The 25,024-nt window shown below is 57.0% G+C and overlaps 1 protein-coding gene across 1 annotated transcript; it reads right to left on the bottom strand.

Moving 5' to 3' along the window:
- Nucleotides 1–1,187: 1,187 nt before the first annotated feature.
- PLCD3 (phospholipase C delta 3) lies at nt 1,188–23,715 on the bottom strand. The gene is made up of 15 exons (XM_033182673.1): nt 23,397–23,715; nt 11,305–11,466; nt 10,996–11,224; nt 10,450–10,579; nt 8,974–9,202; nt 8,452–8,653; nt 8,156–8,300; nt 6,510–6,662; nt 5,197–5,346; nt 4,939–5,089; nt 4,090–4,206; nt 2,967–3,133; nt 2,647–2,782; nt 2,390–2,539; nt 1,188–2,231 (listed from the first exon to the last, which is right to left on the bottom strand). Exons 1-15 carry the CDS (start codon nt 23,545–23,547, stop codon nt 2,143–2,145), a joined length of 2,361 nt encoding a protein of 786 aa, XP_033038564.1. The 5' UTR covers nt 23,548–23,715; the 3' UTR covers nt 1,188–2,142.
- Nucleotides 23,716–25,024: the final 1,309 nt, after the last annotated feature.

Below are 25,024 nucleotides of genomic sequence, written 5' to 3'. Positions count from 1 at the left end.
GGAGGCGGAGATTGCAGTGAGCCGAGATTGCACCAATGTACTCCAACCTGGGGGACGAGCAAGACTTTGTCTCAAAAAAAAGACTCTTGCCCTTTCAAGGCAGCTGTCTCAGCATTGGGCCCTCGTCCTAGCCTTCACCCCTTCCTCTTGGTACCATATACGAAACCAAAGAAGCCAAGCAGGATGGGGACCCAGACCCCCCAGCCAGAGCTGGCTCTGCAGGGGCTGGGCAATGCTAATAGCTCTTCATTTGCTAAAACTGGACTTAGCCTCCCTGTGCCTCCCATCCTGAGGCTGCAGTTTGGCAGCCTGACCCTCTTGACAGCCCTGAGTGCCAGATGCCCGGGCTGCCTGGCCCGGCCCATTCCTTCTGGGCCCTTTTGATTCTGATTATCCTCTTTCAGACAGACAAATTCACCAGAGCCAAACGCCACTCCCAGCATGAAGGAGCGGGGGACACTGCCACTTTCTGCATCAGTTCTTGGAGTTGCTAGAAGGTGGAGTCTGCCCCAGCCTTGTGTTTTGGTTTCTGCAGGGCTTGGGGCCAGTTCAAGGCCTATCCCAGCCCAGTTCCAGGCCACCCTCTGGGGACTAATGTCAAGTTCTGCCCTTGTCCAGTGCCGGCACTGTCGCCTGGCAGAACCTAAAACACCAGGCCTCCACATTGTCACCCTGACGGGGGGTGCGGGATTTTTTCCGGATTCTGTTGTCTAGTGTCCAGTGGCTCTCCCAGCATTCCTATAGAGGCTGCCCAAGCAGTGTTTCCAGCCTTTGTGTAAAAGGCTGGCTGGCTGGAGGAAGGAAAGCCTGTGTCCTTGGGATTTGCCCTACTGAGCAGACAGGGGCCTTGAGCCCAGCCAAGCGTGGAGAGTGGCAGTCTGTCTGAGGGTCCCTCAGACTCCTGTCCCCTCCTCATTCAAGGCCCCTCTGTGTGTGTGTTGTGGAGAGGCGCTGACCTTGTGAATTGGCATCCTCAGACAGTCTTGTGATAACTCGCAGCAGCTTTAAGCCAGGAGCAGGGGTTGGGCTATTTTGAGCTGTGGCATCTCCTGCTGCCACCCCCTGGCTGTCTCAGACAAGTCCATGCCCTGTTGAGGGGAGAGGGCCAAGGGACTCATTCAGCCCTGTCCCTCCTCATGGGCCTGTGGGGCTGGCAGCATAGAGGTGATCAGGGAGTGGTGGTGGTAAAATAAATGAGCTTCTTTATTTTTTAAACTAGATAGGCTCATTCTACTGTCTTCTCCAGGGCTCTTCTATGAAACAGTTACAAACCTACTGCTAGGCCGGGGCAGTGGCTCACACCTATAATCCCAGCACTTTGGAATGCCGGGGCAGGAGGATCACTTGAGGTCAGGAGCTCGAGACCAGCCTGGGCAACAAAGGGAGTCCCCGCCATCTCTACATAAAATTTAAAAATTAGCCAGGTGTGGTGGCCTGTGTCTGTAGTCCCAGCTACTCAGGAGGCTGAGATGGGAGGATCGCTTGAGCCTGGGAGTTCAAGGCTGCAGTGAGCCGTGATTGCAACATTGCACTCCAGCCTGGGCGATGGAGCGAGACCCTGTCTCAAAAAATAAAAACCAAAACCTACTGCCAGTTTCCCCAGGGCTTCATGCCTCAGTGCTCCCTTCTTGCTTTGAGAAGGGAAGGGGAACTCAGGTTCCAGAGCTGGAGGGAGGAGTCCAGGAAGGCCTAGGGTAAAGGAGGGCTTAGGGGCTAAGCCCGGTGTCCGGACCAAGTGGGGTGGACTGTGCTTCTCTGGGGGAAGGAGGCTGGGATGGCCCACGGGAGGACAGAGGGGAACTGAGGGCCCACAGGTGTCCTGCTCCCCAAGTCTCCTGGCAGCAACAGGCTTGGCTCCTCATAAGTCACAATGAGGGGTAGGCTGAGGACAGGAGCTGGGGCCATCTCAGGGCCCCAGAGTGGGAGCTCACTGAAGTCACGTGAGCACCTGTTGATTCTTCAGGAGGGGCCCAGGCAGCCCTCAGCACCCAGGTGAGACCAGCGCCTGGTGAGTGGGCTGAGTGGGCCAAGTGGGTGGACTGGGGGGCTGGTACTCCCACCATCTGACTCCGGAGGAGGAGAGGGCTCTGCAGGGGATGTGGACTGGCACTCGCAGAACCCCAGGGCGGGTGAGCTGGGCCCTCAGGGGCGCTGGATGCGGATTTGAATGAAGAGCGTAGCTGGTGACAGCGAGGCCCCGTCCTTGGAAAGCAGGTGTATGTGGCGGTACCCTGTGGGGAAAACAGCCAGGCCTCAGGTCCCCTGCGTACCCTGGGGGTCTGGCCCAGCCTGGGCCCGCTTCAGGGCAGGAAATTCGAGGCACAAAGGTGAACAGGGTCTGCAGGGCCTGTACCCACATCCCTCTCCATCCCCACCAGCTTCCACCAACCTTGCTTTAGGCTGCTAAGAGGCAGTGTAAACTGGCCCACAAAGTCATTGGGGGAGGTGGCGTCATAATCTTCCACCACAAACCGGACCAGCGCCAGCTCTGGAGCCCGCAGCTGGAACTGCAGGGTCTGCCCCCAGTGGGGGTTGAAGCCTAGGGCACAGGGGTGGCAGTCAGAGCCCCGAGGCCCCAGGATCCACCCTGCACCCCCCTTTGCTCTCTGCAGTCTCCCCCCGACACTTCTGCCAGCGGCTGCCCACCATTGTTGAGCACATAGTCAGTCTCCTGCCGGGCACAGTCTGCGGGCACCCCATGGATCTCAACGCGCACCAGGGGGTCCACAATGGAATGTGGCTTCTCGGCATTCAGCTTGGGCAGCTGCTGTGCAGTCAGCACCTGTGGGGTGAGGGAGGGAGCAGCTGGGGCCCACGCCCACCTTGGCCATCCCCTCATGGGCCTCAAGCTCAGACCACCCGTCACTTCCAACCTGTCCCCAGCCTCCCTTGCCTTCCTCCACCTCACAAAGAGCCTCTCCAGAGCCAGTGTGACCCTAGGCTGGGGCCCGTTGCAGCCTGCTGACCTGGATGCTGAGAGTGGTTCTGGGAGGTCCCGGGTACTCGGGGTCAAAGGTTGAGTCAGGTTGCCGCAGGCAGGCAGGTTTCAGGACGTAGCCACACTGCCCATTGACCAGGAAGCGCCCGGCATTGAGGTCCATCTCGTAGCCTGGCGTCTGGAAGTTCAAGGCCACTGTGGACACAGCAGGGTCAGAGCAGGGGCTCTCAGCGGCCCTGTTCTCACTACTCAGTTTCAGGGGACTGCATTCCTCTCTACAAAGGGCCTGGGGTCCCACTGTCTGCTCAGTGCTGCTCTGCCCCCACCATGACTTTAGGGGAGGGGGTCATGGACCCAGCCCCCACTGTCACCTGTACTTCCGCCCTGGGATCCCTCAAGGCTGGGGTGGAAGGTGCTGAAAAGCCCCCACCCAGCTGGGCACGGTGGCTCAAGCCTGTAATCCCAGCACTTTGGGAGGCCGAGACGGGCGGATCACGAGGTCAGAAGATCAAGACCATCCTGGCTAACACGGTGAAACCCCGTCTCTACTAAAAAATACAAAAAACTAGCCGGGCGAGGTGGTGGGCGCCTGTAGTCCCAGCTACTCGGGAGGCTGAGGCAGGAGAATGGCGTAAACCTGGGAGGCGGAACTTGCAGTGAGCTGGGATCGCGCCACTGCACTCCAGCCTGGGTGGCAGAGCGAGACTCCGTCTCAAAAAAAAAAAAAAAGAAAAGCCCCCACCCTCAGGGCCAGGCGTGGGTCAGAGCCAGGGGTCCGAGGAAGCCTGGGGTTGTTTCCACCCTTACCCCAAGGAGACGATACGGCCTCCTTTGGTGGGGCTCAGCGTCCCCCAGAGCCCACCCTTATCAGTGTTGACTTAGTGGGACTGCCAGGTGTGTGGGGGTTGTGTGTGTCAAGGGGACATGGGAGTGGAGGTTTTAATTTCTACCATCCTAAAAATGCGAGACCTGTACACTGTCAAGAATAAACGAGCTTGATTTGATTTTCCCACCTACATTGCTGGCAACTTTAAAAATAATCAACAAAATGCGTGTTTCCACCGTCTGGAAGGCTGTGTGGGCCCTCACTGCTGAGGCCTCTCCCACACTGTGGCACCCCGCCTGCTCCCGCTCATGTGGCCCCCCCTTACCCAGCTGACAGCCCGAGTTCCACATCTCCTGGGGACTATAGTTGGCCGAGTTCATCCGCAGCCCCAACGGGTACACGCGGGTCAGCTGGCGGGCATTGTGCCTGACAAAGCTGTTCCCTAGGGCAGAGTTGGGGTGAAACTGTGACAGACCCCGGGGTCCCTCAGCCAAAGCCCGGGCCTATAACCTCCAGGGAACAGAGGCCAAGCCCATCCCCAGCTCGCCCTGCCCCTGCTCCTCACTCTCTTCTGACCTAGGGTGAGGGGGGAGCTCACTGAGGAGGCTGCAGGGATCCCCTCCACCCACACAGCCTGGCTCCACATCCCCAGCCCCCAGTTCCCCGCTCCTGACACAGTTCCAACCAAGTACACTGAATGCCCACAGCCCCCCAGCTCCACCGTGGTTCCTGGAACTCTTCTCCAGGCCAAGCTTCCAGGCCTTCAACAACCTGTTCCTCCTGTCTGGAAAGCCCTCCCGCCTCTTCACCTGGCTGCTTCCTAGTCCTCCAGGTGATGTGTCTTCTCTGCATCACCTGCCCCAGGAACTCCTCCCCAGTGTCACAGCATCGGCTGGGCTCCCCCAACCCCCAGCCCAGCCTGGCCCATCTCCCTCTATGGCCGGCCCCACCACAGGGCTCTGAAGGCAGACAGCAGGCCGCCCTCAGCTTGCCACTCTCCCCTCCATCCACCCTGGCATGTGCAGGGCCCTCATTCCCTCAGCCCAGCCCCTCTCTGGGGTCCTCTTGACCTCTTTACTGTCCCCCAAAGCCCCCTCAACTCCTTTCCAGGCCCCCTTCAGGAGGTGCCCCCATCGCCCTCTCGCCCCCAGGCACCCAGGGCCCTGGCTCCTACCTGCTTCCCGGATGAGTTTCTTGGCTTTGCGCTCGCTGAGGGAGCTGACCTGGCAGGGCTGCAGGACGTCGGGGGCAGGGTGCAGGGTCCGCAGGCGGGTGGCGTGGCAGTATACAACCAGGGCCGACAGCTCCGGGGAGATCTGCTTAGCCTAGGAGACCGGCCTCAGCAGGGCTCAGCGGGCCCCCGCTCCCCACACCCGTCCTCCCACCTTCCCCCGCTTCCCCACCCCACCCACCCCAGCCCACCAGCTCTCACCAGCCGCCTCTGTGCTGCAGCCTCCGCCTCCTCTTCTTCCTCCTCGTCATCGTCCTCCTCCTCCTCCTCCCGGTCTGACAGAGCCCGGCCATCCTCGCTCCGAGCAGCAGGCAGCTTCTTCCCCTTCACCAGGACCCGGCCCTTCAGCTGCTGTGGGGGCCAATGTGGAGGACGAAGGGTTAGGCCTTCTTGCCCCTATGGCGGCCGGTCAGTCAGTTATTCAACCACCACCGTGTGAAGGGCTGGCTGGGGGTGGGAGGCAGGAAAGGAGACACAGAGATGAGTGTCTAATAGGAAAGAGTGGAGAACAGCCTAGGAAGCCATCAGGAAGGGATGCTTAATAAGGTCCCTCAACATCAGAATATACACAGCAGCCACTACAATGCACGCGGCAGCTCAGGACTGAAAGGGAAGCGACCCTCTTCAAAAAACATCTTACGTGGAAGAAGTGAGGCTACAACGTGGAAGAAGTGAGGCTACAACCTGGAATCACATAGTCCTTTTTTGGTACCATTTAAAAGAGAAGACAGTACACACATGTACACAGGTAACGTGTGTGGGGAAATTCGAGAAGGACACGCAAGAAAGTCGGAGATGGTTACTTCTTGTGAAAGAGGACAGGTCAGTGGAGGAAGGGAAGCACCGTTCATTGTGTCCCTTGGTACAGCTCAGTTTTCTTTTACCATATGGGTGTGATTTTCATACTAATAACAAAAATCACGTCTCTCACACACACGAGGGTGAGTCAACCCTGCCTGCATGTTGGGGATTGGAAGTAGGAGGGGAGTTTTCTCAAGGAGCCCGACAGGATAAACGTCTGGAGAGGGCCGAGGGTGCACTCTGCAGTCTGGGGGAGAGCAGGAGGCTGCCTCAGACCTAAGAGTTAGGGAAGTGGATAAGGCCACAGGAAGAGGCGGCTGAAGTTGAGCTGAATTCTAAGCAGGTGATGCTTGGCAAGTGTGGATGGCTGGGAAGGGACTTCCAGGTGGAGAAAGTGTCAAACGGGGCCTTGCAGGAGGGAATGGCAGAGCCTGCAGGACTCTACCGGCAGGGACACAGGGCCACCAAGGCAGAGCCAGGTCATGGAAGAGGGTATGTATGTGGGGGGCGGGGTCTAGTCAAGAATGGAGAGCCAGAGGGCAGCAGAAGGACGAGACCAGGGGGTGGCAGATGTCAGATGAACGGAGGAACGGAGAAAGGTTAAGGCAGGAAGAGGTGAGGGGTCCTGAGCCAGAGAGGTGGCACGACCAGTTGGGGGAGGCGGACTCCCACCAGACCTCCCTCCATCCAGGCTGGGGGCTGGGGTGCGTCACCTCTGGGGAAGGCAGCTCCTCAGGATTTGGGGAGTCCAGCGCCTGTGTCACCAGCATGTCCCCCAGGATGGTGCGGAGGTGGCGGGCCATGGCAGCCTGCTGCTCCAGCCCGCAGTGGTTCTCCAGGGATAGGATGACAGGGTAGGGGGACAGCTGTGTGGGGAAGGGCAGTGGCTCAGAGCCACTCCCCTCCCTCTGCCAGTACCTCCCAACATCTGGCTCTCAGACCCTTCAGGACAAGCAGGCAAAGCGGGGCTCTGGAGAACCCAGGGAAGGGCTAGACTGTCCAGGAGGCTGAGGGAGGCTGCAGGAATGATTTTTTTTTTTTCTTTGAGATGGAGTGTTGCTCTGTCACCCAGGCTGGAGTGCAGTGATGCAATTTCAGCTCACTACAACTCCATCTCCCAGGTTCAAGCGATTCTCTCTGCCTCAGCCTCCGGAGTAGCTCGGATTACGAGCACCCGCCACCACACCCGGTTAATTTTTGTATTTTTAGTAGAGACAGGGTTTCACCATGTTGGCCAGGCTGGTCTCAAACTCCTGACCTCAGGTGATCTGCCCACCTCAGCCTCCCAAAGTGCTGGGATTACAGGTGTGAGCCACCACGCCCGGCCAATTTTTGTTGTTTATGCTTTGGTCTAGCTTCGTCACCCGGGCTGAAGGGCAGTGGTGCAGTGTCCCCGTGTTCTCCAGTCCTGAGCTCAAGTGATCCTCCCACCTCAGCCTCCTGAGTAACTCAGCCTACAGGCACCTGCCCCCACACTCAGCTAATTTTTATTGTTGAGACAGGATATAGCTATTTGCTCAGGCTGGTCTGGAATTCCTGGCCTCAAATGATCCTCGCATCAGCCTCCCAGAGTGCTGGGAATACAGGTGTGAGCCACCGCACCTGGTCCCATAAATGCTTTTTACATGTGAATGACATTGACCATGTCAATGATGTTGAAAACTCTCCTGCCATCATTTGCTGATGGGAAGATCTGCACACTGACCGAAGCTGCAGTGTTTATGCAGGTGCCACTGGTGAGCTTCTCTTACAGCTTATTCTTTGGAAGTCATGATTCAAATGTCCTTCCTGGCCGGGCACGGTGGCTCAAGCCTGTAATCCCAGCACTTTGGGAGGCCAAGACGGCCGGATCACAAGGTCATGAGATCGAGACCATCCTGGCTAACACGGTGAAACCCCGTCTCTACTAAAAAATACAAAAACTAGCCGGGCGAGGTGGCAGGCGCCTATAGCCCCAGCTACTCAGGAGGCTGAGGCAGGAGAATGGCGTGAATCTGGGAGGCGGAGCTTGCAGTGAGCTGAGATCCGGCCACTGCACTCCAGCCTGGGTGACAGAGCGAGACTCCGTCTCAAAAAAAAAAAAAAAGTCCTTCCCTCCCCCAAAGGTTTTCTTCTGGACACTCTGTGATTTTAAGACATTTTCCAAATATGAGAGGGAACATATTTCCCAAATATGAGAGTGGCATCTCATTCAGCTTTATTCCACCCCATTGGCCACTTATCCCAGCAGCACTTGGTGAATGAATGATTCTCTGGGCAAGGGTTTCCTCTGGAAGGACTGAGCGCAGCTGGCACGTGGGTGTGGACGGAGGTCATTGTGAAGGCTGTGGGGCTGGGGCTGGGCATCCCAGGGGCTCACCGTGAAGGCATGGTCACGCACGGCTTGGACCACATCCCGGAAGAGAATCTTGGAGGTGAGAGTATGTCCGTGATAGATGACGGGCTCCCCTCCTGGCCCCTCCCAGCAGTCCAGCTCCACGCAGCGGCATCCCTGGGCAAAGGCCCTGTGGGTGGACAGATGGGTGGACGGGCAAGGTGTTGCAAGAGTGCCACAGAGCAGGGCAGCAGGCAGGCTGAGCCAGGAAGGCCCCAGGAAGCCAGCCCCATGTCTCTCCAGGTGGGGCTCCCGGGCACGTTCACCCCCTACTACAGTACCTAATGTAGGCCTCGGTGCTGCTGGGCCCCCCAATCTGGGAGTCGGTCAGATAGGTGTTGTGGGAGGAAGAGATGAAGTAGTGGGCGAGGGGCTGGTTCATGTCCTGGAACACACACGTGTGGGTGGTGTCCAAGGCAGCCCCCTCCGGCGACAACAGGTACATCATGAAGCCATCCAGTGTCATCAGCTCGTGCTGCTTGGCTGCGGGGTGGCAGAAGAGGGCATCAGGCCACATGGGGATCCCCCATGTCCAGCTTTCAATGCCCCCAAGGCCCACTCAACTTAGGAATAATGACTAGACAATCTACTGACTAGACTCTACGTAAGTCATGCCACTTAACCTTCGACCAAACCCTGGGAGGAAGGCACGCTGTTGTGCCATTTTACACATGTGGAAGCTGAGTCTGGAGGAGGCAAGCTAACCTGGCCGAGACAGTGCCCGCAGCCAGCCCGCAGCAGAACCCACTTAGCTGGGAACACAGCCCTGTCAGGTGCCACGACCTGGCCGTGCCGCCCCCCACCTGTCTCGTTGAGCTCATAGGTCTGAATGAGCTGCTGGGCGCGGGCCAGCGTGGCGCCCTCCTCGCCCTGGTCCTCCAGGAACTCCAGCAGCTCAGGGGCACTCAGCACGCGGTCCTCGCCTGAGTACTGATGGAAGATCTCCTCCAGCTCTGGCCGCTTCAGCAGCCGCCGCAGGAACTCCTCAATCTCAGCCCCCTCTAGACGGTCATTGTTGGAGTGGTCACACTCCTGGGAAGCAGTGGGAGAAGCTCAGAGGAGGCAGACACTCCAGGAGACCTGGCCCCTTTAACCTGTCTGTCATCTACCACATCTGAGAAGGCAATGTTCCCCATTTCACAGGTGGAAAAACAGAGTAAGACTTGTGACTTCAGCTTTGTTTGTTTTTTGGGTTTTTTGTTTGTTTGTTTGGTCTTGCTCTGTTACCCAGGCTGGAGTGCAGTGGCATGATCATAGCTCACTGCAGCTTCCAACGTGTGATCTCAAGTGATCCTCCCACCTCAGCCTTCCAAATAGCTGGACAGCTGGGACTACAGGTGTGTACCACTGCACCTGGCTAATTTTTGTATTTTTTTGTAGAGATAGGGTCTTGCTATGTTGCCAAAGCTGATCTCAAACTCCTGGCTTCAAGCAGTCCTCCCGCCTAGGCTTCCCAAAGTGCTGGGATGACAGGGGTGAGCCACTAAGCCTGGCCTGCAGGGCTGGACTTTAAGGGAGGTCTCTCTGGTTCAATGCCTGCCCCTCTGCACCATGACCTACCCCAAGAATCAAGATGTGGAAGGAAAAATGGTGACCCTGGGGCAAGACAGGGCCCCTGGGCCCTCACACACCCCTAGGTGGACATGTTACCATCCTGACATGCACATATTCACACCCAGGGTCACTGAACAAGTCAATGAGAATTCATGGAGCATCCCTGTGAAGCTGTGGCCCAGGGGTCCAGCTGCCATGGGCTCTCCTGTCTTTCCAGGTCACAGGTGGTCCCACTGTCCACATGCACACAGAGGTCTGCCATGGGCTCCAGCTGGGCCGTAGCTGCAGAGCCCACTCCTGTGTGCCCCTGTGCTCCCATGCATGAGGTGCCAACACGTGCCACAGTGGAGGGTCTGCATGGAGAAGGGTGCACACGTGTATCTGTGCACATGCATGCCTGTAGGCTGGCTCCTGCCTGTGCCCCTACATGCAAAAGGTGCCCTGCAGACTCAGGGAAATGAAAACAGCTTTGCTGCTCACTTTGGAGGGGTAGGAACTGAGGGTGAGGAAAGTTCTGGGCCCTGGCTCCCCACTCCCTTCCTGGCCCAGTGGCCTCAGGGGAGGCCAAAGGCTAACTAAACCCAGATGTTGCCTTTATGCAGGGAAAGGCTGCTTCTCCAAAAAAGGTGGAGAGGGCAGGGGAGCTGATGACTCAGATGGCTGGGGGCAGGCAGAGGTCAGAGTGATGGCAAAGCCAGGGGCTGGGATTCAGGGCAGAAGCCCACCTTGAAGAGGAGGTAGGCGTACATGTCGTTCATGTCCACGTTGACCATTCTCAGCAGGCTCTTGATCTCCTTGAAGCTCATCTTGCTGTCCTGGTTGGAGTCAGCCCGGTGCAGATAGGAGTGGATCCAGGTGTGGGTGCTCAGGAAGTAACAGTAACACGCCAGGCTGCCCCCGGCCCCCAGGTAACTGGCCGGTAAGTCAAACCCACCTGGATCTGGGGCTCCCTGGTTTAGGGGCTGTACTTTCCCCTTGGCCTGTGGACTCCCCGAGCACGGTAGCAGTGTCTCCTCCGCAGGACTGGGGCTCACCAAAGACAGGAGGCCCTGTCTCCCTCCTCAGAAGGCCTCAGGCCTCCCTGAAGGAGGCGCCGAGCCACCCCCTCCTGGTGGGAGCTCGGACCTAGACAGGGCACGTGTCCCCACTCTCAGTTTCAAAGACCTAAGGCTCCGACCCAGACTGTGCGCCCTCAGGACAGGGACCCTGCCTCCCCTGGGCCTGGGGGCTCTCCAAGGATGGGGCCCTCCCTCCCAGCCCCGGCAGGATATTGGTCCAGCCGCTCGCGCTGGCTCATGGCGTCCAGGCGAGCGCGGAGCTTGGTCAGACCGCGCACCCAGCGCTGCGCTTCCTCAGCCGTGGGCGCCGCCAGGTCCAGGTTCTTGCGGCGGCCCTTGAAGGCGATGGTGAGGCAGCGCGCCGGGGCGAAGGCGCCTCCGAAGCGCCGCAGGCCCTCGGACTGGTGGCCCTCGCGTACTGCCTCGATGTGCTGCACGAAGACTGCGGGGAGGGCCGGGTCAGGGCGGAGGACCCGGCCTGTCCCCACCTCCCTGCCCACCCAGCGCTCCCCGGCCGCTCACAGATGTGCTGCGATGGCGCACGCGGGATGCGCCGCTGGAACCACACGCTCAGGCCGTCCTCCTGTAGCCGGTACAGCCGCTCCTTGTGCCAAGTGCGCGAGCGGATCTTGCGGAGCCGGGAGCCCCGCAGCATGGCGCGCACGTCCTCGTCCTCCGTCAGGCCTGCCGGGGCGGGAGGACCCGGGTTTCAGGCCGTCCCCGCCCGGAAGCTCCCCCTGCTGCCCCTTCCTCCAGCCTCTCCAAACCCAGGTCTTCGCCCCACAGTGAGCTTCCCTGCCCGTCGCAGGCCTCCCCCTTCCTCCCCGATTGTAAGAAGCCTCCTGCACTGGGTTTGGCTTTAGGCTTTGGAGCGCTAAGCGCCCCCCAACCCCCACCCGTACCCCATCTCCCTCCTTCCTTCCAAGCAGCTGCCTCTGTTGTCCCTCAGTGTGAAACTGTCCTCGGGCAATGCCTGGGACTCAGGCCTCACTAAAGGTTGTCCTTTCTGGCCAGGCGCGGTGGCTCACGCCTGTAATCTCAGCACTTGGGAGGCCGAGGTGGGCGGATCACTTGAGGTCGGGAGTTCGAGACCAGCCTGGCCAACATGGTGAAACCTCATCTCTACTAAAAATACAAAATTAGCCGAGTGTAGTGGCACATGCCTGTAATCCCAGCTACTTGGGAGGCTGAGGCAGGAGAATTGCTTGAACCCAGGAGGCAGAGGTTGCAGTGAGCCAAGATCATGCCACTGCACTGCAGCCTAAGCGACAGAGTGAGACTGAGTCTTAACAAAAGGAAAAAAAAAAAAAGTTGCCCTTCTGCCACTATCCCCCATCACATGGCTTCCAGCCGTCAAGTTCAGAATTTGCCACCAACAGCCTTTTTCCCTTGATGTGAAACCACAGCCATCAGGAAGGTCTCACCATCTAACCTAGATCTCTCTTGCTGTAACCCAAGCACCTTGCCTCTGCTTTCCCAGAGACAAGGAGGACAGCAGAGGCCACCCCAGCTCCAGGATCACAGGCCAAGGACTCCAGGATCAGCCCTGCGCAGCTGATCTCCAGGTGTCCTCTTTGTGTCTGGTGGGGCCCTGCCAAAAGGAAGGTGTCCTGTGACATTTGGTGCTCCCTCTTGCCCAGCCAATGCTACCCACCACATGACCCTTCAGCCCACATGCACTCTGCAGCCACAGTGTCCCCCTTCCTTAATAAAAGCAAATGTTGGCTGGGTACAGTGGCTCATGCCTGTAATCCCAGGTACTCAAGAGGCCAAGATGGGAGGATCGCTTGGAGCCAGGAACTGGAGAACAGCCTGGGCAACAATGCAAGACCCTGTCTCTACAAAAAAAAAAAAATTTTTTTTTTTTTTTTTTTTTTGAAACGGAGTCTTGCTCTGTTGCCCAGGCTGGAGTGCAGTAGTGCAATCTCGGCTCACTGCAACCTCCACCTCCTGGGTTCAAGCAATTCTGCCTCAGCCTCCCAAGTAGCTGGGACTACAGGCACGTACCACCACGCCCCAGCTAATTTTTGTAGTTTTAGTAGAGACAGGGTTTCACCATGTTGGCCAGGATGGTCTTGATCTCCTGACCTCATGATCTGCCCTCCTCGGCCTCCCAAAGTGTTGGGATTATAGGCGTGAGCCACCGTACCTGGCCTCTAGAAAAAATTTTAAATTTGGCTGGGCGTGGTGGTTCATGCTTGTAATCCCAGCACTTTGGGAGGACAAGGTGGGCGGATCACTTGAGGACAGGAGTTCGAGCCCAGCATGGCCAACATAGCGAAACCTCATCTCTACTAAAAATACAAAAAAAATTAGCCGGGCATGGTGTCATGCACCTGTAATCCCAGCTACTCGGGAGGCTGAGGCATGAAAATCACTTGAATCCGGGAGGCGGAGGTTGCAGTGAGCTGAGATTGTGCCACTGCACTCCAGCTTGGGCAACAGAGTGAGACTCTGTCTCTAACATATAAATAAATAAAAGCACCTCCTGTATGCAGGCCCTGCTCATGTATTAACAGACAAGGAAACTGAGGCTCAGGGAAGCTTAAGTAAGTTGTCAGAATTCCGTATTGGTAGAAGCCACTTTGGGCTCTGGAGGTCGGGCTCTAGAACCTCTGCCCTTGGGCCCTGCACTGCACGGCTCTTCTAGTGCTTCTAAATTCAGAAGTCTGGGGAATAAGTCTCAACTCTGTCACTTCCCAGTTATTTAATACATAGCCCCGGTGGCACTAACCTGGCACTAAGCCTCATGTTCTCCATCCATAAAATGGAGACCACAATCATACCTGCTGCAAAATCCAAAATTCAGAGGTTTCTACAGCATGACTGACACTGTACCCTGGAGAGGTTCGGCCTTCTTCTGGCTCTGGCCCCTGGCACATGTGATGCCCAGCCCAGATGGTGCCACACCCTGCTCTACAATGCCTCAACGAGAGTCACAGCCAAAGATTGTTGAGCCATGGGACAACAGAGGAGGTGGGAACTGGGTAAACGGAAAGTCCATGGCCTTTGGAGGTGGAGCACAGCCCGGAGTGAATGAGGGCCCAGAGTTTCCAGAGAACCGGAATCTAGATCTGTGTGTGAAGCCTCCAGATATTCTAATGTTGGCAACGAAATCAAATTGAAAAAGACAAAAACCAATAACCTCTGTATGGGCCAAAAGAAGTATGACAGTGGGCCTCTCTTCCTCCCTTTATTTCAACAGACCCTTAATACTGGGTTTGGCTTTGCGACCCCAAGGCCCTTGCTTGCCCAGTTGCAAACTCTGACCTAAGGAATTGAGTCTATATCTCTGGACCATCTCCTCTCACCCTCTCTTGGACCCTTTTGTAGGATCCTTCTCCCTTCTCTTCCTCCTATCTGAGTCCTTGAAGGACCAGTTCAGATATCACCTCCTCCAGAAAGCTTTCCTTGATTTGTCCTCAAGTGGGCGTTCTCCTTCTCTGACCACTAACAGCACTTTTTGCTTTAATTAAAACACAAAGCCCACCTATAAACTTCAATAAATCTGAGGCCAGAGTGAGGTCTTATCTCCTCACCACAGTGCTCATCCCAGAGCTAGGCTCCCAGCTAGTGTTGACTGAAGGGGCAGGCAGGTAGACAGGTAGATGGGGGGACTGAGGGAATTCTACCCCCAGCTCTGCCCCATCTGTCCGGAGTTCAGGGCAAAGGCCTGGCAGGTCAGGGTTTCTCAACCTTAGCTGTGCATCGGAATTACCCGGGGGAGGCTGCAGACACCATGGCCCAGGGCATCTCACCCAGCTGGTGTGGGATGGGGCCTGGGCATCTGTATTTTTAAAAACCACTCTGACCGTGACTGAAAATCAGGGTCTCAGGGGCAAGAGGAGAAATCCACCTCCTTAAGAGGCCATGTCCCCTCTGGGGCCAGCCTGCGGCCCTAACGGCTCTAGAGGGTCCCTCAGGGTCTAGACTGTGGCCCTCTGAGTGAATGCCCACTTGGTGCCCCCTGGTCAGGAAGGGGAAAGTGGAACCCTCCTCTCCAAAGAACTGGGCATACATGGCATGTGCCAGGCCGAGGGGTTCACCAGACCCCCCACCCCGCCACCCACCAGGTCTAGGTAGCCTCTAAATGGTCCCATCCTGAACAATGACAGGGTGAGGGCAGAACGGTTAGGGGGAGCCTGCAGTGCCACCACACTTAGGCACACCCTCCTACACCCCCTCCACCGTGGGAAAGGGGACTGCTCGTTGCCACGACAACCAGGCTCTGCAGCCGAGGCCACCTCCCCTACCTAGGCCAGCCCTCTGATGCCAAGCGCATGGGTGTGGGGGAGGTGAGTGACTAAGACCGGAAATGGGGGTGAGTCACCGGGGCTTGCTCTGTCCAGAGCCTTCTGCAAACAGGCCATCAACATAGGCAGCCTGAACGCCTGACTGGGCCCCCACTGGGGCAGGCTCCCAATGGAGGGGGCCCCTACTCCTGGCCCCTTACCCTCAGCTCCCCAGGAACCTGTTGGGCTAAGGGGTGACATTCCAGGCTGCCCCACAAACTGGCACTGCCCCCCAACCACACACCCAATGGAAAAGCCAAACAGAAGGAGGATGCAGTCCCAGGTGGGGCCAGGTGCTAAGTCCCTGAGTGGGTGCTTCTGTTTCCCCATTGTTCATGCTTCTGAACCCTGGAGCAGTGAGAGGACTAGGGTGTCCAGCAGGAAGGGCAGGACCAACAGGTAAGGAGGCAAGGTCAGAGGGGGGGCTCAGGGCCAGGGCAGTGATGCTACGAGGACCGTGGCTCTCCGTCCAGCCACCCAGTAAACATTTATAGGTCCTGCAAGGCCCAAACCCACAGATGTTGCCTTGACCTTGTTCCTACCTGCTCTGAGCAGGTGCACAAGCCGCCCACCTCCTACTGTTCCTGTAGGGTTTCTATCTACTTGAACCATCTCTGCCTTGATCCTGCAGCTGCTGGGCCAGTGACTGAGTGGGTGGAGACAATCACAAAATAGCGGTGAAAATGAGGGTAAACGAGAGCCAAAAGGTGGAAACAACCCGAGTGCTCATCAACACATGAGCCTGTGATCCCAGCACTTTGGGAGGCCGAGGCAGGCGGATCATTTGAGGTCAGGAGTTCAAGACTAGCCTGACCAACATGGTGAAACCCTGTCCCTATGAAAAATACAAAACATTAGCTGGGCATGGTGGCTTACACCTGTAATCCCAGCACTTAGGGAGGCCAAAGCAGGTGGATCCCTTGAGGTCAGAAGATCGAGACCAGCCTGACCAACATGGTGAAACCCTGTCTCTACGAGAAACACAAAACATTAGCCGGGCATGGTGGCTCACGCCTGTAATCTCAGCTACTAGGGAGGCTAATGCAGGAGAATCGCTTGAAACTGGAAGGCAGAGGTTACAGCGAGCTGAGATTGCGCCGCTATACTCCAGCCTGGGCAACAGGGCGAGACTCTGTCTCAAAAAACAAAACAAAACAAAAAATGAGTGCATAAGCAAAATATGGTTTATCAATACAATGGAATAATATTCAGCCATGTAAAGGAGTGAAATCTGATGCACGTTACAATATGGATGAACCTTGAAAACATCATGCTAAGTGAAAGAAGCCAGACCCCAAACGACAAATACTATGTGATTCCACCCATGTGGAGGTACCCAGAGCAGACAAGTTCATAGAGACAGAAAGTAGCTGGGAGGGTACCAGGGGCTGGAATGGGGAGGTAATGGAGAGTTACTGCTTGATGGTTAGTTTCTGTTTGGATGACGAAAAAGTTTTGGAAATAGGCAACAGTAATTGGTTGCACAACAGTGTGAATGTAATTAATGCCAGTGAATTAACCACTTCAAAATGGTTGTAATGGCCAATTTCATTATATATATTTTGCCATAATTTTTTTTTTTGAGATGGAGTCTCACTCTGTCGCGCAGGCTGGAGTGCAGTGGCGCAAACTCAGCTCACTGCAAGCTCTGCCTCCCGGGTTCACGCCATTCTCCTGCCTCAGCCTCCCGAGTAGCTGGGACTACAGGTGCCCGCCACCACGCCCAGATAATTTTTTTTGTATTTTTTAGTAGAGATGGGGTTTCATCGTGTTAGCCAGGGTGGTCTCGATCTCCTGACCTCATGATCCACCCGCCTTGGCCTCCCAAAGTGCTGGGATTACAGGTGTGAGCCACCGTGCCTGGCCTATTTTTTTTTTTTTTTTTTTTTTTTGAGACAGAGTCTCGTTCTGTTGCCCAGGCTGGAGTGCAGTGGCACGATCTCAGCTCACTGCAACCCCCACTTCCTGGGTTCAAGTGATTTCCAGGTAATTGTTGTGTTTTTAGTAGAGACAGGGTTTCACCATGTTGGCCAGGCTGGTCTCGAATTCCTGACCTCAAATGATCCACTCACCTCGGCCTCCCAAAGTGCTAGGATTACAGGCGTGAGCCACAGCACCCAGCCTATTTTGCCATAATTTTTAAAGTATAATGATATAATATGCTGGAAACCATTGTATACATTATTTCTTTTTTCTGAGACAGGGTCTTGCTCTGTAGCCAGGCAGGGGTGCAGTGGTACAATAATGGCCCGCTGCAGAGCCTTAAACTCTTGGGCTCAAACAATCCACCTGCCTCAGCCTCCTGAGGAGCTGGGACTACAGACTTGCACCACCAGGCCTGAATAATTTTTAAATTTTTTTGTAGAGTTGGGGTCTCAATGTGATGCCCAGGCTGGTCTCCAACTCCTGGCCTCAAGTGATTCAACAGCCTCTGCCTCCCACGGTGCTCCCCACTGTGTACTTTCAATGGATAAATTATAAGGTATGTGAATTAATATCTCAAAAATGCTGTGAAAGAGACAGACAGCCAGGTCGGCACCCGGTGGAGCTGAGATGTGGTGGAAGTTGGGGGAGTCTGACCCCAAAGGGCTGCGAGTAGCCACAACAGGCACAAGCACATGGAGCCTGGTTTAGGCCCGGCCCATAGTAGGTGCTTAGTAAATGATCACAAAGAAGGAAACTAAGACAGGGCTCTGGGGAAGTGAGTCAGTGCCCCAGGTGGAAAGAGGCACCCACACATTCTGATCCATCTGTCCCCTTAGTCCCATGGCCTCCAGCTGGTACCTTCCCCTGACCAGGACAGCGGCACCTCCCGCCCAATTCAGTGTTGTCAGCTGGGGCTCAGACACCTTCCCAAGCTGCCCGCTTATCTCAGCCTCCAGAGAGGGGTCAGGCGTGGTGAGGAAAGGGCAGGCCCAGTTTCTCAACTTCCACAGGCAGCTCGGTGGTTTGGGGCGTGGATGGTCTGGGGCCTGAGCAGTTCTGTGAAGGTAGCCAAGACCAGGGACCAGAAACTACCTCATGTCAGAGCCGGAAGGGGCCCCAAATCCCACCCTCTTCACAGGTGCACTACTGAGCTCAGAGAGGACAAGCCCTGTGTGCTAAAGACAGTGCAGGCTGCCCCAGGCAGGGATGGATACAGAGGCTGTGTGGTGGAGACAGGCGCCAGGGCAGCTGGCGGAGAGGGTGGGAGTTCTGTCCAGGCATGTCCCGGAGGGGTGGCATGTAGGGTGGGGTGTGTGCGGGGTGTATACATAGACAGGGCGTGTGTGTGTGTGTGTGTGTGTGTGTGTGTGTGTGTGAGGGGGAGAGAGAGAGACAGTGTGTATGAGTGTGAGCGAATGTGAGTGTGTGCGTGTGAGTGTGATTGTGTGTGTGTACAGAGTTCATGGGTGGAGAGGGTGGAAGGTGGGCCAGCCTGGGGGAAATAGGCGGCTCGCACTTGGGAGGTGCACACAGGGCTCCGCAGGAATGCGAGTCATGCAGGGAACTGCTACAGCCAGCAGCCATGGCCCAGGCCAAGCAGGGAGTAGAGAAAGAGCGTTTCCAGGTGGCCAGGGCCGTGAGGCCCTGGGAGAGGACACAAAATGGCGAGGGGTCCCAAAGACCCTCCCATCCTAATCGTTTAGCCAGCAGGCAGCCTCCGAACCTCAAACACCAATCATGTCCCCCATGACCCAGCTGGCTGCCACACCCAGGGCTGGAGCCTGGCGGGGGCTCAGTGCCAGAGTCCAGAACATTCCTTGGAGAATCAACAAAGTCAGGAAAGGCAGGCGGTGCTTCCCTTGGCCCTGGGCCGGACACAGCAAGGAGGGGTGGCAGCACCCTTTTCTGTGGGGCCAGAACAGGCATGAAGCCTGGTTGGGTGCAGAAGTCAGGGTGGGGGACAGGGAAAGATGTGAGGGAGACCACAGGGCCTGGCAGAGCCAGCCCCCTAGTGCCACCTGGCATGCTCCTGCTTAGCCTGGAGGGCCACCCAGCTTACCCACCACCCAGGGCAGGCACCTGCCAGGGCTGGGGGTTGTTCTGAAGACCCTCACCTGTCAAGCCCACCCACAGCAGTCTCACTCACCCTGCGGAAGACATCCCAGGCAGGCCATGGGCCGAGCCCTCTCGCTCAGGGGCACTTGGTAGTGTATGCAGGCCGGACAGGGAAAGGGGCGGGATTCTGCCCACTCAGGCCTCTGCCCGTGGGGAGGATGGGGGCAGGGGCGGAGCATCAGGGCATAGGCACACACAGGGCTCTGGGGATACAGGGCTGCCAGAGAAAATCCAGGACACATGTTAAATGTGAAATTCAGATAAAAAATAATTTTTTAGTGTAAATACATTCCAAATTTTGCATTTAGTGGAATTCCCAACTTAACTGGGTGTTCTGTATTTTATTTGGCAGCCCTGTGAGGACACTCGTGGGGGCTGGCAGATGCCCCGTGGGAGAGGAGAGGCCAGCAGGCCCCCTGCAGGTATCAGCTTCTCTATCAGTCACTGTGTGACAAGCACAGACTCTAGGCCACACTGCCTGGGTTCAAATTTTCTCTCAGCTACTTCCTGGCTCTGAACCCTAGGCAAGTTACCAAACCTCTCTGAGTCTCAGTTTCCTCATCTGTAAGAGAAGGCTACTGGTACTACCTACCTCATATTATTGTGAGCATTAAATGAGATAATATGCGAAAAGCACCTGGGACAGTGACAAAATTGTTCATTAGTATTCACCAGGCTAGCCAAGAATGGTAGCTCACACCTGTAATCCCAGTACTTTTGGGTATGCAAGGCAGGAGGATCCTTTGAGCCCAGGAGTTCAAGACCAGCCTGGACAACATAGTGAGACCCCAACTCTACAAAAAATAAAAACAAAATTAGCTGGATGTGGTGGTATCCAGTCTCCCAGTCTCTGGAGTCCCAGCTACTCGGGAGACTGAGGTGGAAGGATCACTTGAGCTCAGGAACTTGAGGTTGCGGTGAGCCATGATCATGATCATGCCACTGCACTCCAGCCTGGGTGACAGAATGAGACCCTGTCTCATAAACAACAACAGCAACAACAAAAAGTATTCACTGGGAGCCATCATGGAAAAGTAGGCTCTGGCAGTAGGCAGGCATGTGGCTTTGGGCAGTGATTACACCCCTCTGCCTTGAGCTTCCTGTCTGTAATGTGACATGAGGACAGCACCTCCCGCACAGGGATGCCTGAGGATTAAGCAGGATCAGATCTGATGCAAGCTCAGCATAGTGCCTCGCGCATGGCAGGTGATCACTGGGCTCTAGCACTCCTCTCTCTTCAATGATTCCCTGCAAGTCAGCAGCCCAGCCCAAGAGCGGGGGACTGGAGTGGGGACAAAGGATTCCCACTCACTGTGGGGGTGTTTTCTTCCTCCTTCCCCGCTCATCTGGGTCTCCCTAGTGTGGCCCTAAAAGTTTTTCCTTCCTCAGGCCCCTCTGAGCCACTCCCTGCCCTAGTCCCTTGACCTGATTTGACATAAAATCTATTCTCTGTTAGGCTAAGGGGTGTGGTGATGGCAGGGGCAGAGCAAGGCGGGGGAGGCTACCTGGGTGACAGGCCTAGGTCTTGGCACCTGATGGCCCAAGGGGCTGGGCCCCAGGACTGGGTTCCCTTCTCCACCCTGTCCCTGGGCTCCCTATGGCCTGGGGAAGGGACATTCCCAACAGACTCGGACTCAACATTCCTCTCTCTGCAGTCACTCAGCAGGACAGGGCAGTGGTGAGGAATGAGGGTGGCTGAGATGACATTCTGATACCTACATAGTTCCCGAGAGTGTCACCTTGATGAGGTGCCCAGAGCTCCCGTGCAGCCTTACTCAGCTGACGGGTACTGACGCCCGGGTTCAGCTGTGATTATTTGTCTGAATGTGACTCTGCTCACTCAACTGTGCACTTCCTGAGGGCAAAGCTCTGTGCTACTCATCTCTGTAGCCCCAGGCCCTGGCACAGCACCCTGGCCCACTAATGCCGCTCAAAACACGTGTGGGATGAAGAGGCCGATGGGCATGGGGCCACCCCTCAGCCCTTCTGCGGCACCCATGACCCTGCTGGGGCTGACTCCCAGGGCTGCCCTCAGCTATCCCCAAACCACACCATTTCTTTTTTTTTTTTTTTCAGACGAAGTCTTGCTCTGTCGCCCAGGCTGGGGTGCAGTGGCCAGATCTCAGCTCACTGCAATCTCCACCTCCCGGGTTCACGCCATTCTCCTGCCTCAGCCTCCCAAGTAGCTGGGACTACAGGCGCCTGCCACCTTGCCCGGCTAGTTTTTTGTATTTTTAGTAGAGACGGGGTTTCACTGTGTTAGCCAGGATGATCTCGATCTTCTGACCTCGTGATCCGCCCGTCTCGGCCTCCCAAAGTGCTGGGATTACAGGCTTGAGCCACTGCGCCCGGCCCAAACCACACCATTTCTTAGCCCAGAGAATGACACCCGTCGATCACAGCATAAGTGCTTGTTCAATGCATGCGCAGTTGAATGGATTGCAGGGTAGAGACGGTGTCCTATGTCTCAGGAAACAGAGTGCCAGGCACAGCACCCCGACATAGTCAGCACTCAGGTGGAATGAGTGAAGGTAACGAGAAGGCAAAACTGGCAATCAGGACCCCTGAATTCTGCCCCAAGTTTCACACAGGGTCCCTGGCAGCCTTGTTCTTCTGTTCCAGAGCCCAGTCTATCTCCTGGGAGTTCTGGGGTCCATCCTGGGTATCCCCCAAGTCTGGTCCCCACCCCTTGCCCAACTAACTCCTCAGCCTCCCTCCTTGGGTCTCCCTGTTTCTCCCCTGCCTTCGTCCAACCTGCCCCCCCACTCTCCACACTCACTCCTGCCTGAGCCCTTTCTGAGGCTCCTGTTGCCCTCCAGATAAATCCATGACTCTCCAGGGAGGGCCTGGAGGAGCTCCTCCCACCCCCAGCCTCTCCCCTTTGCCACTCCGGTCTTCCTCAGCTGGGGCCAGCCAGGGCCCTCACTGGCTCCCCAACCCTCATGTGCTGTCCCCTGTTCCCCCATCCCCAGGGTCCTGTTCTTTGTTTCACCGTCTGATCTCCCTGCTGGAACCTCAGCTCTCTCATGCAGGAGCCCCAGGGTGGAGCATACCATAGGCACTCCACAAGTGCTTGTACCATAGTACCGTACCATGGGCACTGCATAAGTGCTTGTTCAATGAATGCGCAGTTGAATGGATTGCAGGGTAGAGACGGTGTCCTATGTCTCAGGAAATAGAGTGCCAGGCACAGCGCCCCGACAGAGTCAGCACTCAGGTGGAATGAGTGAAGGTAACAAAAAAGCAAAACTGGCAATCAGGACCCCTGAATTCTGCCCCAAGTTTCACACAGGGTCCCTGGCAGCCTTGTCCTTCTGTTCCAGAGCTCCACACCTAGCTTTTCCATCACTGAGTACCAACGGCAGGTCCAACGCAGCACTTCAGTGGCGCGGTCCCTTCCATGTCAGACAACACTCTCGCATGCACCCTCTCATTCAAGCCCTCCACCACCCTGCGGGTCCCACTTTTCCCAGACTCTGAGAGAGTACCAGGGCTTATGTGGTGGGGCACCACCAGGGTGCCAGTCACACTTTGCCCTTTGTTGGCTGTGTGGTCACAGGCAAATTCCTTGCTGTCTCTGAGTCAGTTTCCTCACCTGTGAAGTAAGGATTCACCTCCCACCTAGGAAGCAGAGGAAGATTGCAAGACACCACCTGTGTAACCCACCGAGTGCCAGCTGCCTCTGTGATGTTCCAGTGAGCCACAGTTACATTCCTTCTCCACGACTGACCTCCCCAAATCTGACATGAGAGCCTTGGCTTTCGGGCTTTCTAACTGGTTAGACGAGTCCTGCCAGGGCAGTGTGGCTGTGGCTGCCCCTGTGGGGCGGCGGGTTGGAGGGCTGCTGCGGAGGCCAGCCTCTTCTGCGGAGGCCAATCACAAACTCGCATCCTTCCTAAGGGCCACCAAGACCCCGAGACACCCTGGCAGACCCTAGATACTGCTGGGGAGCCGGGCGAGAGACACCCCAAGCCTCCCTCTCCCGCTCCACTCTCTCTGGGGACCCCACCAGCGCCCCGTGCCCGAATTCGCGCTCCAGACGCCCCGCGGGCGCCCCCTGGTGGGAAGCAAAGAACATCCTAGGCGCCTGGCTCGCCTCGGGACTCTCGCGGATGACCCCAGGTGCGACCCCCGGCTGGATGACGCTAGCCCTCCTCCCCTAGCCATAGCCTCCCAGCCCCGTACAGCCTGGGGAGTCCACGAACCGCTCCCTGGAGCGCCCCAGACTGGGCCCCTGGGAACGGTCCGCGCCCACCCCACCGCCCCCTGCCCGTCACTGACCCATCTTCTTCAGCGCCCGCAGCCCGGGCCTCTTGGTGCCGCCATCGGAAGGAGTCGGCGGGGACGGGAGCGCGACCGGCGCCGCGACTTGGGCGGCCACCGGGGGCTCCTCGGGCGGGCGGCGGCAGCGCCTCCAGCGGCCGCACAGCATGGCTTGGCAGGGGGCCGGGGCCGGGCCCGGGGTCTGCACACGGGGACAGGGCAGCGGGGCGCCGCTCCGGCCCGGCCCCGGCTCTGAGCGCGGCGGCGAGCGAAGAAACTTAGCAGCGCTGGAGGGAGTCGGAGGAGGCAGCAGGAGGTGGGGCGGGATGGGAAGGGGGCGGGTCCAGGGCGGTGCGGAGGCGGGGCCAGGCGGTGGCCTGGACCCTTGGAGCCTCAGCGCTCACCCCAGCTCGTGAGTCCGCCTCCCCTTAGTCCGGGCGAGCCTCTGATCTTGGCCGTGACGGTGACCAGAGCCCCCATGCTGCGAGGCTGGGGTTGGGAGCCGGCACCGGGGACGAGGGCCGTCCTCTGGCACAGACACCCTCTCCTTCCCGGGGACCCTGACTCGAGACGGACGCAAGACCCCCCCTCCTTCCCTTCCGCGTCCGCGTCGTGCCGCAGGCCTCAGCAGGGAACCAGACCCGGGACGGGACGCAGGGCCGGGAGCGAAGGCAGAACCCCGGGAGCTGAACCGCGCGAGACAGCGCGAACCCGAAGGGATGGGCATGGGGGTGGGGGAGGTTGGCAGTGACGTCATAGGATTAACCTCCCTGTGCCAGGCCAGGTGCTGCCCTCTCGGAGAGCCACAGGCTCGGAGCTGATGGACCTGGGAAGCGTGAGGCGGAGCCAAGCCTGGAGTCCCCAGCAACTAGTTCTGGGTTCGAGGCTTGGACAGGCCGGCACCCCAGCCCGGCACCTGCGATGTAGTTGTACGCGACGTCAACCCGTGGGTGGGCATCCGCGTGCGGGTTCTGGTGGTCGAGTCGGGTGTGCACTTATTAATTATATGCAAGCACCAGAGTGCGTGCGCGAAGTGGGGGACGTCTAGGTGGCAGCGTTTCTGCGGCCGGTGGCCTGGGTCCGGCAGAGAGATGGGCGCACACCGCCACTCAGCGGCGGCCAGCGGCGTGGCATCCTACAGAGAGGCTAGTAGTGCTCAGGGCCTGGATTTGCCACCTGCTTGCCCTGCTCTACCCCATCCTCAGATCTCCCACGCCCAGAGATTCCGCACTCTGGCTTGGGTCCCTACTCCTCTCTGGGGTCCTGAATTTTCTTCCTGATTATCGTCTTCGCCTTTGTACTTTTGATCCTGCCATTCTTTCCTCCAGGAACAACCCTTCCTTATTCTCCTGGTTTACTCTTCTGTTGTTGTTGTTGTTGGATAAGCTAAGTCTACATTTCTTTTAATTGTTATGGATACTTAATAGTTGCAGAGAATTATGGAGATGCATGTGATGTTTTGGTACAGGTATAAAATGTGTAATGATCAAATCAAGGTAATTGAGGTACCCATCACCTCAAGCATGTATCATTCCTTTGTATTAGGAACATTCCAATTCCACTTTTAGTTATTTTTATTTGTATTTTATTTATTTCTTTATTTATTAGAGACAAGTTCTCACTACTTGGTTGCCCAGAGTGGAGTG

Source organism: Trachypithecus francoisi, unplaced genomic scaffold, assembly GCF_009764315.1.
Source record: "Trachypithecus francoisi isolate TF-2019V2 unplaced genomic scaffold, Tfra_2.0 Lachesis_group20, whole genome shotgun sequence".
Classification (NCBI taxonomy): Eukaryota; Metazoa; Chordata; class Mammalia; order Primates; family Cercopithecidae; genus Trachypithecus; species Trachypithecus francoisi.
Note: the sequence above shows the minus strand (reverse complement) of the source record. Positions and strands in the feature narration are given on the sequence as shown.

Coding starts and splice junctions, on each gene's coding strand:
- PLCD3 (XM_033182673.1), bottom strand. CDS start 23,547: ATGCTGTGCGGCCGCTGGAGGCGCTGCCGCCGCCCGCCCGAGGAGCCC. Junction 9,203..10,449: donor ACGCCTACCTCCTCTTCAAG/GTGGGCTTCTGC, acceptor ACTGCTTCCCAG/GAGTGTGACCACTCCAACAA. Junction 2,783..2,966: donor GAACCACTCTCAGCATCCAG/GTCAGCAGGCTG, acceptor CTCACCCCACAG/GTGCTGACTGCACAGCAGCT.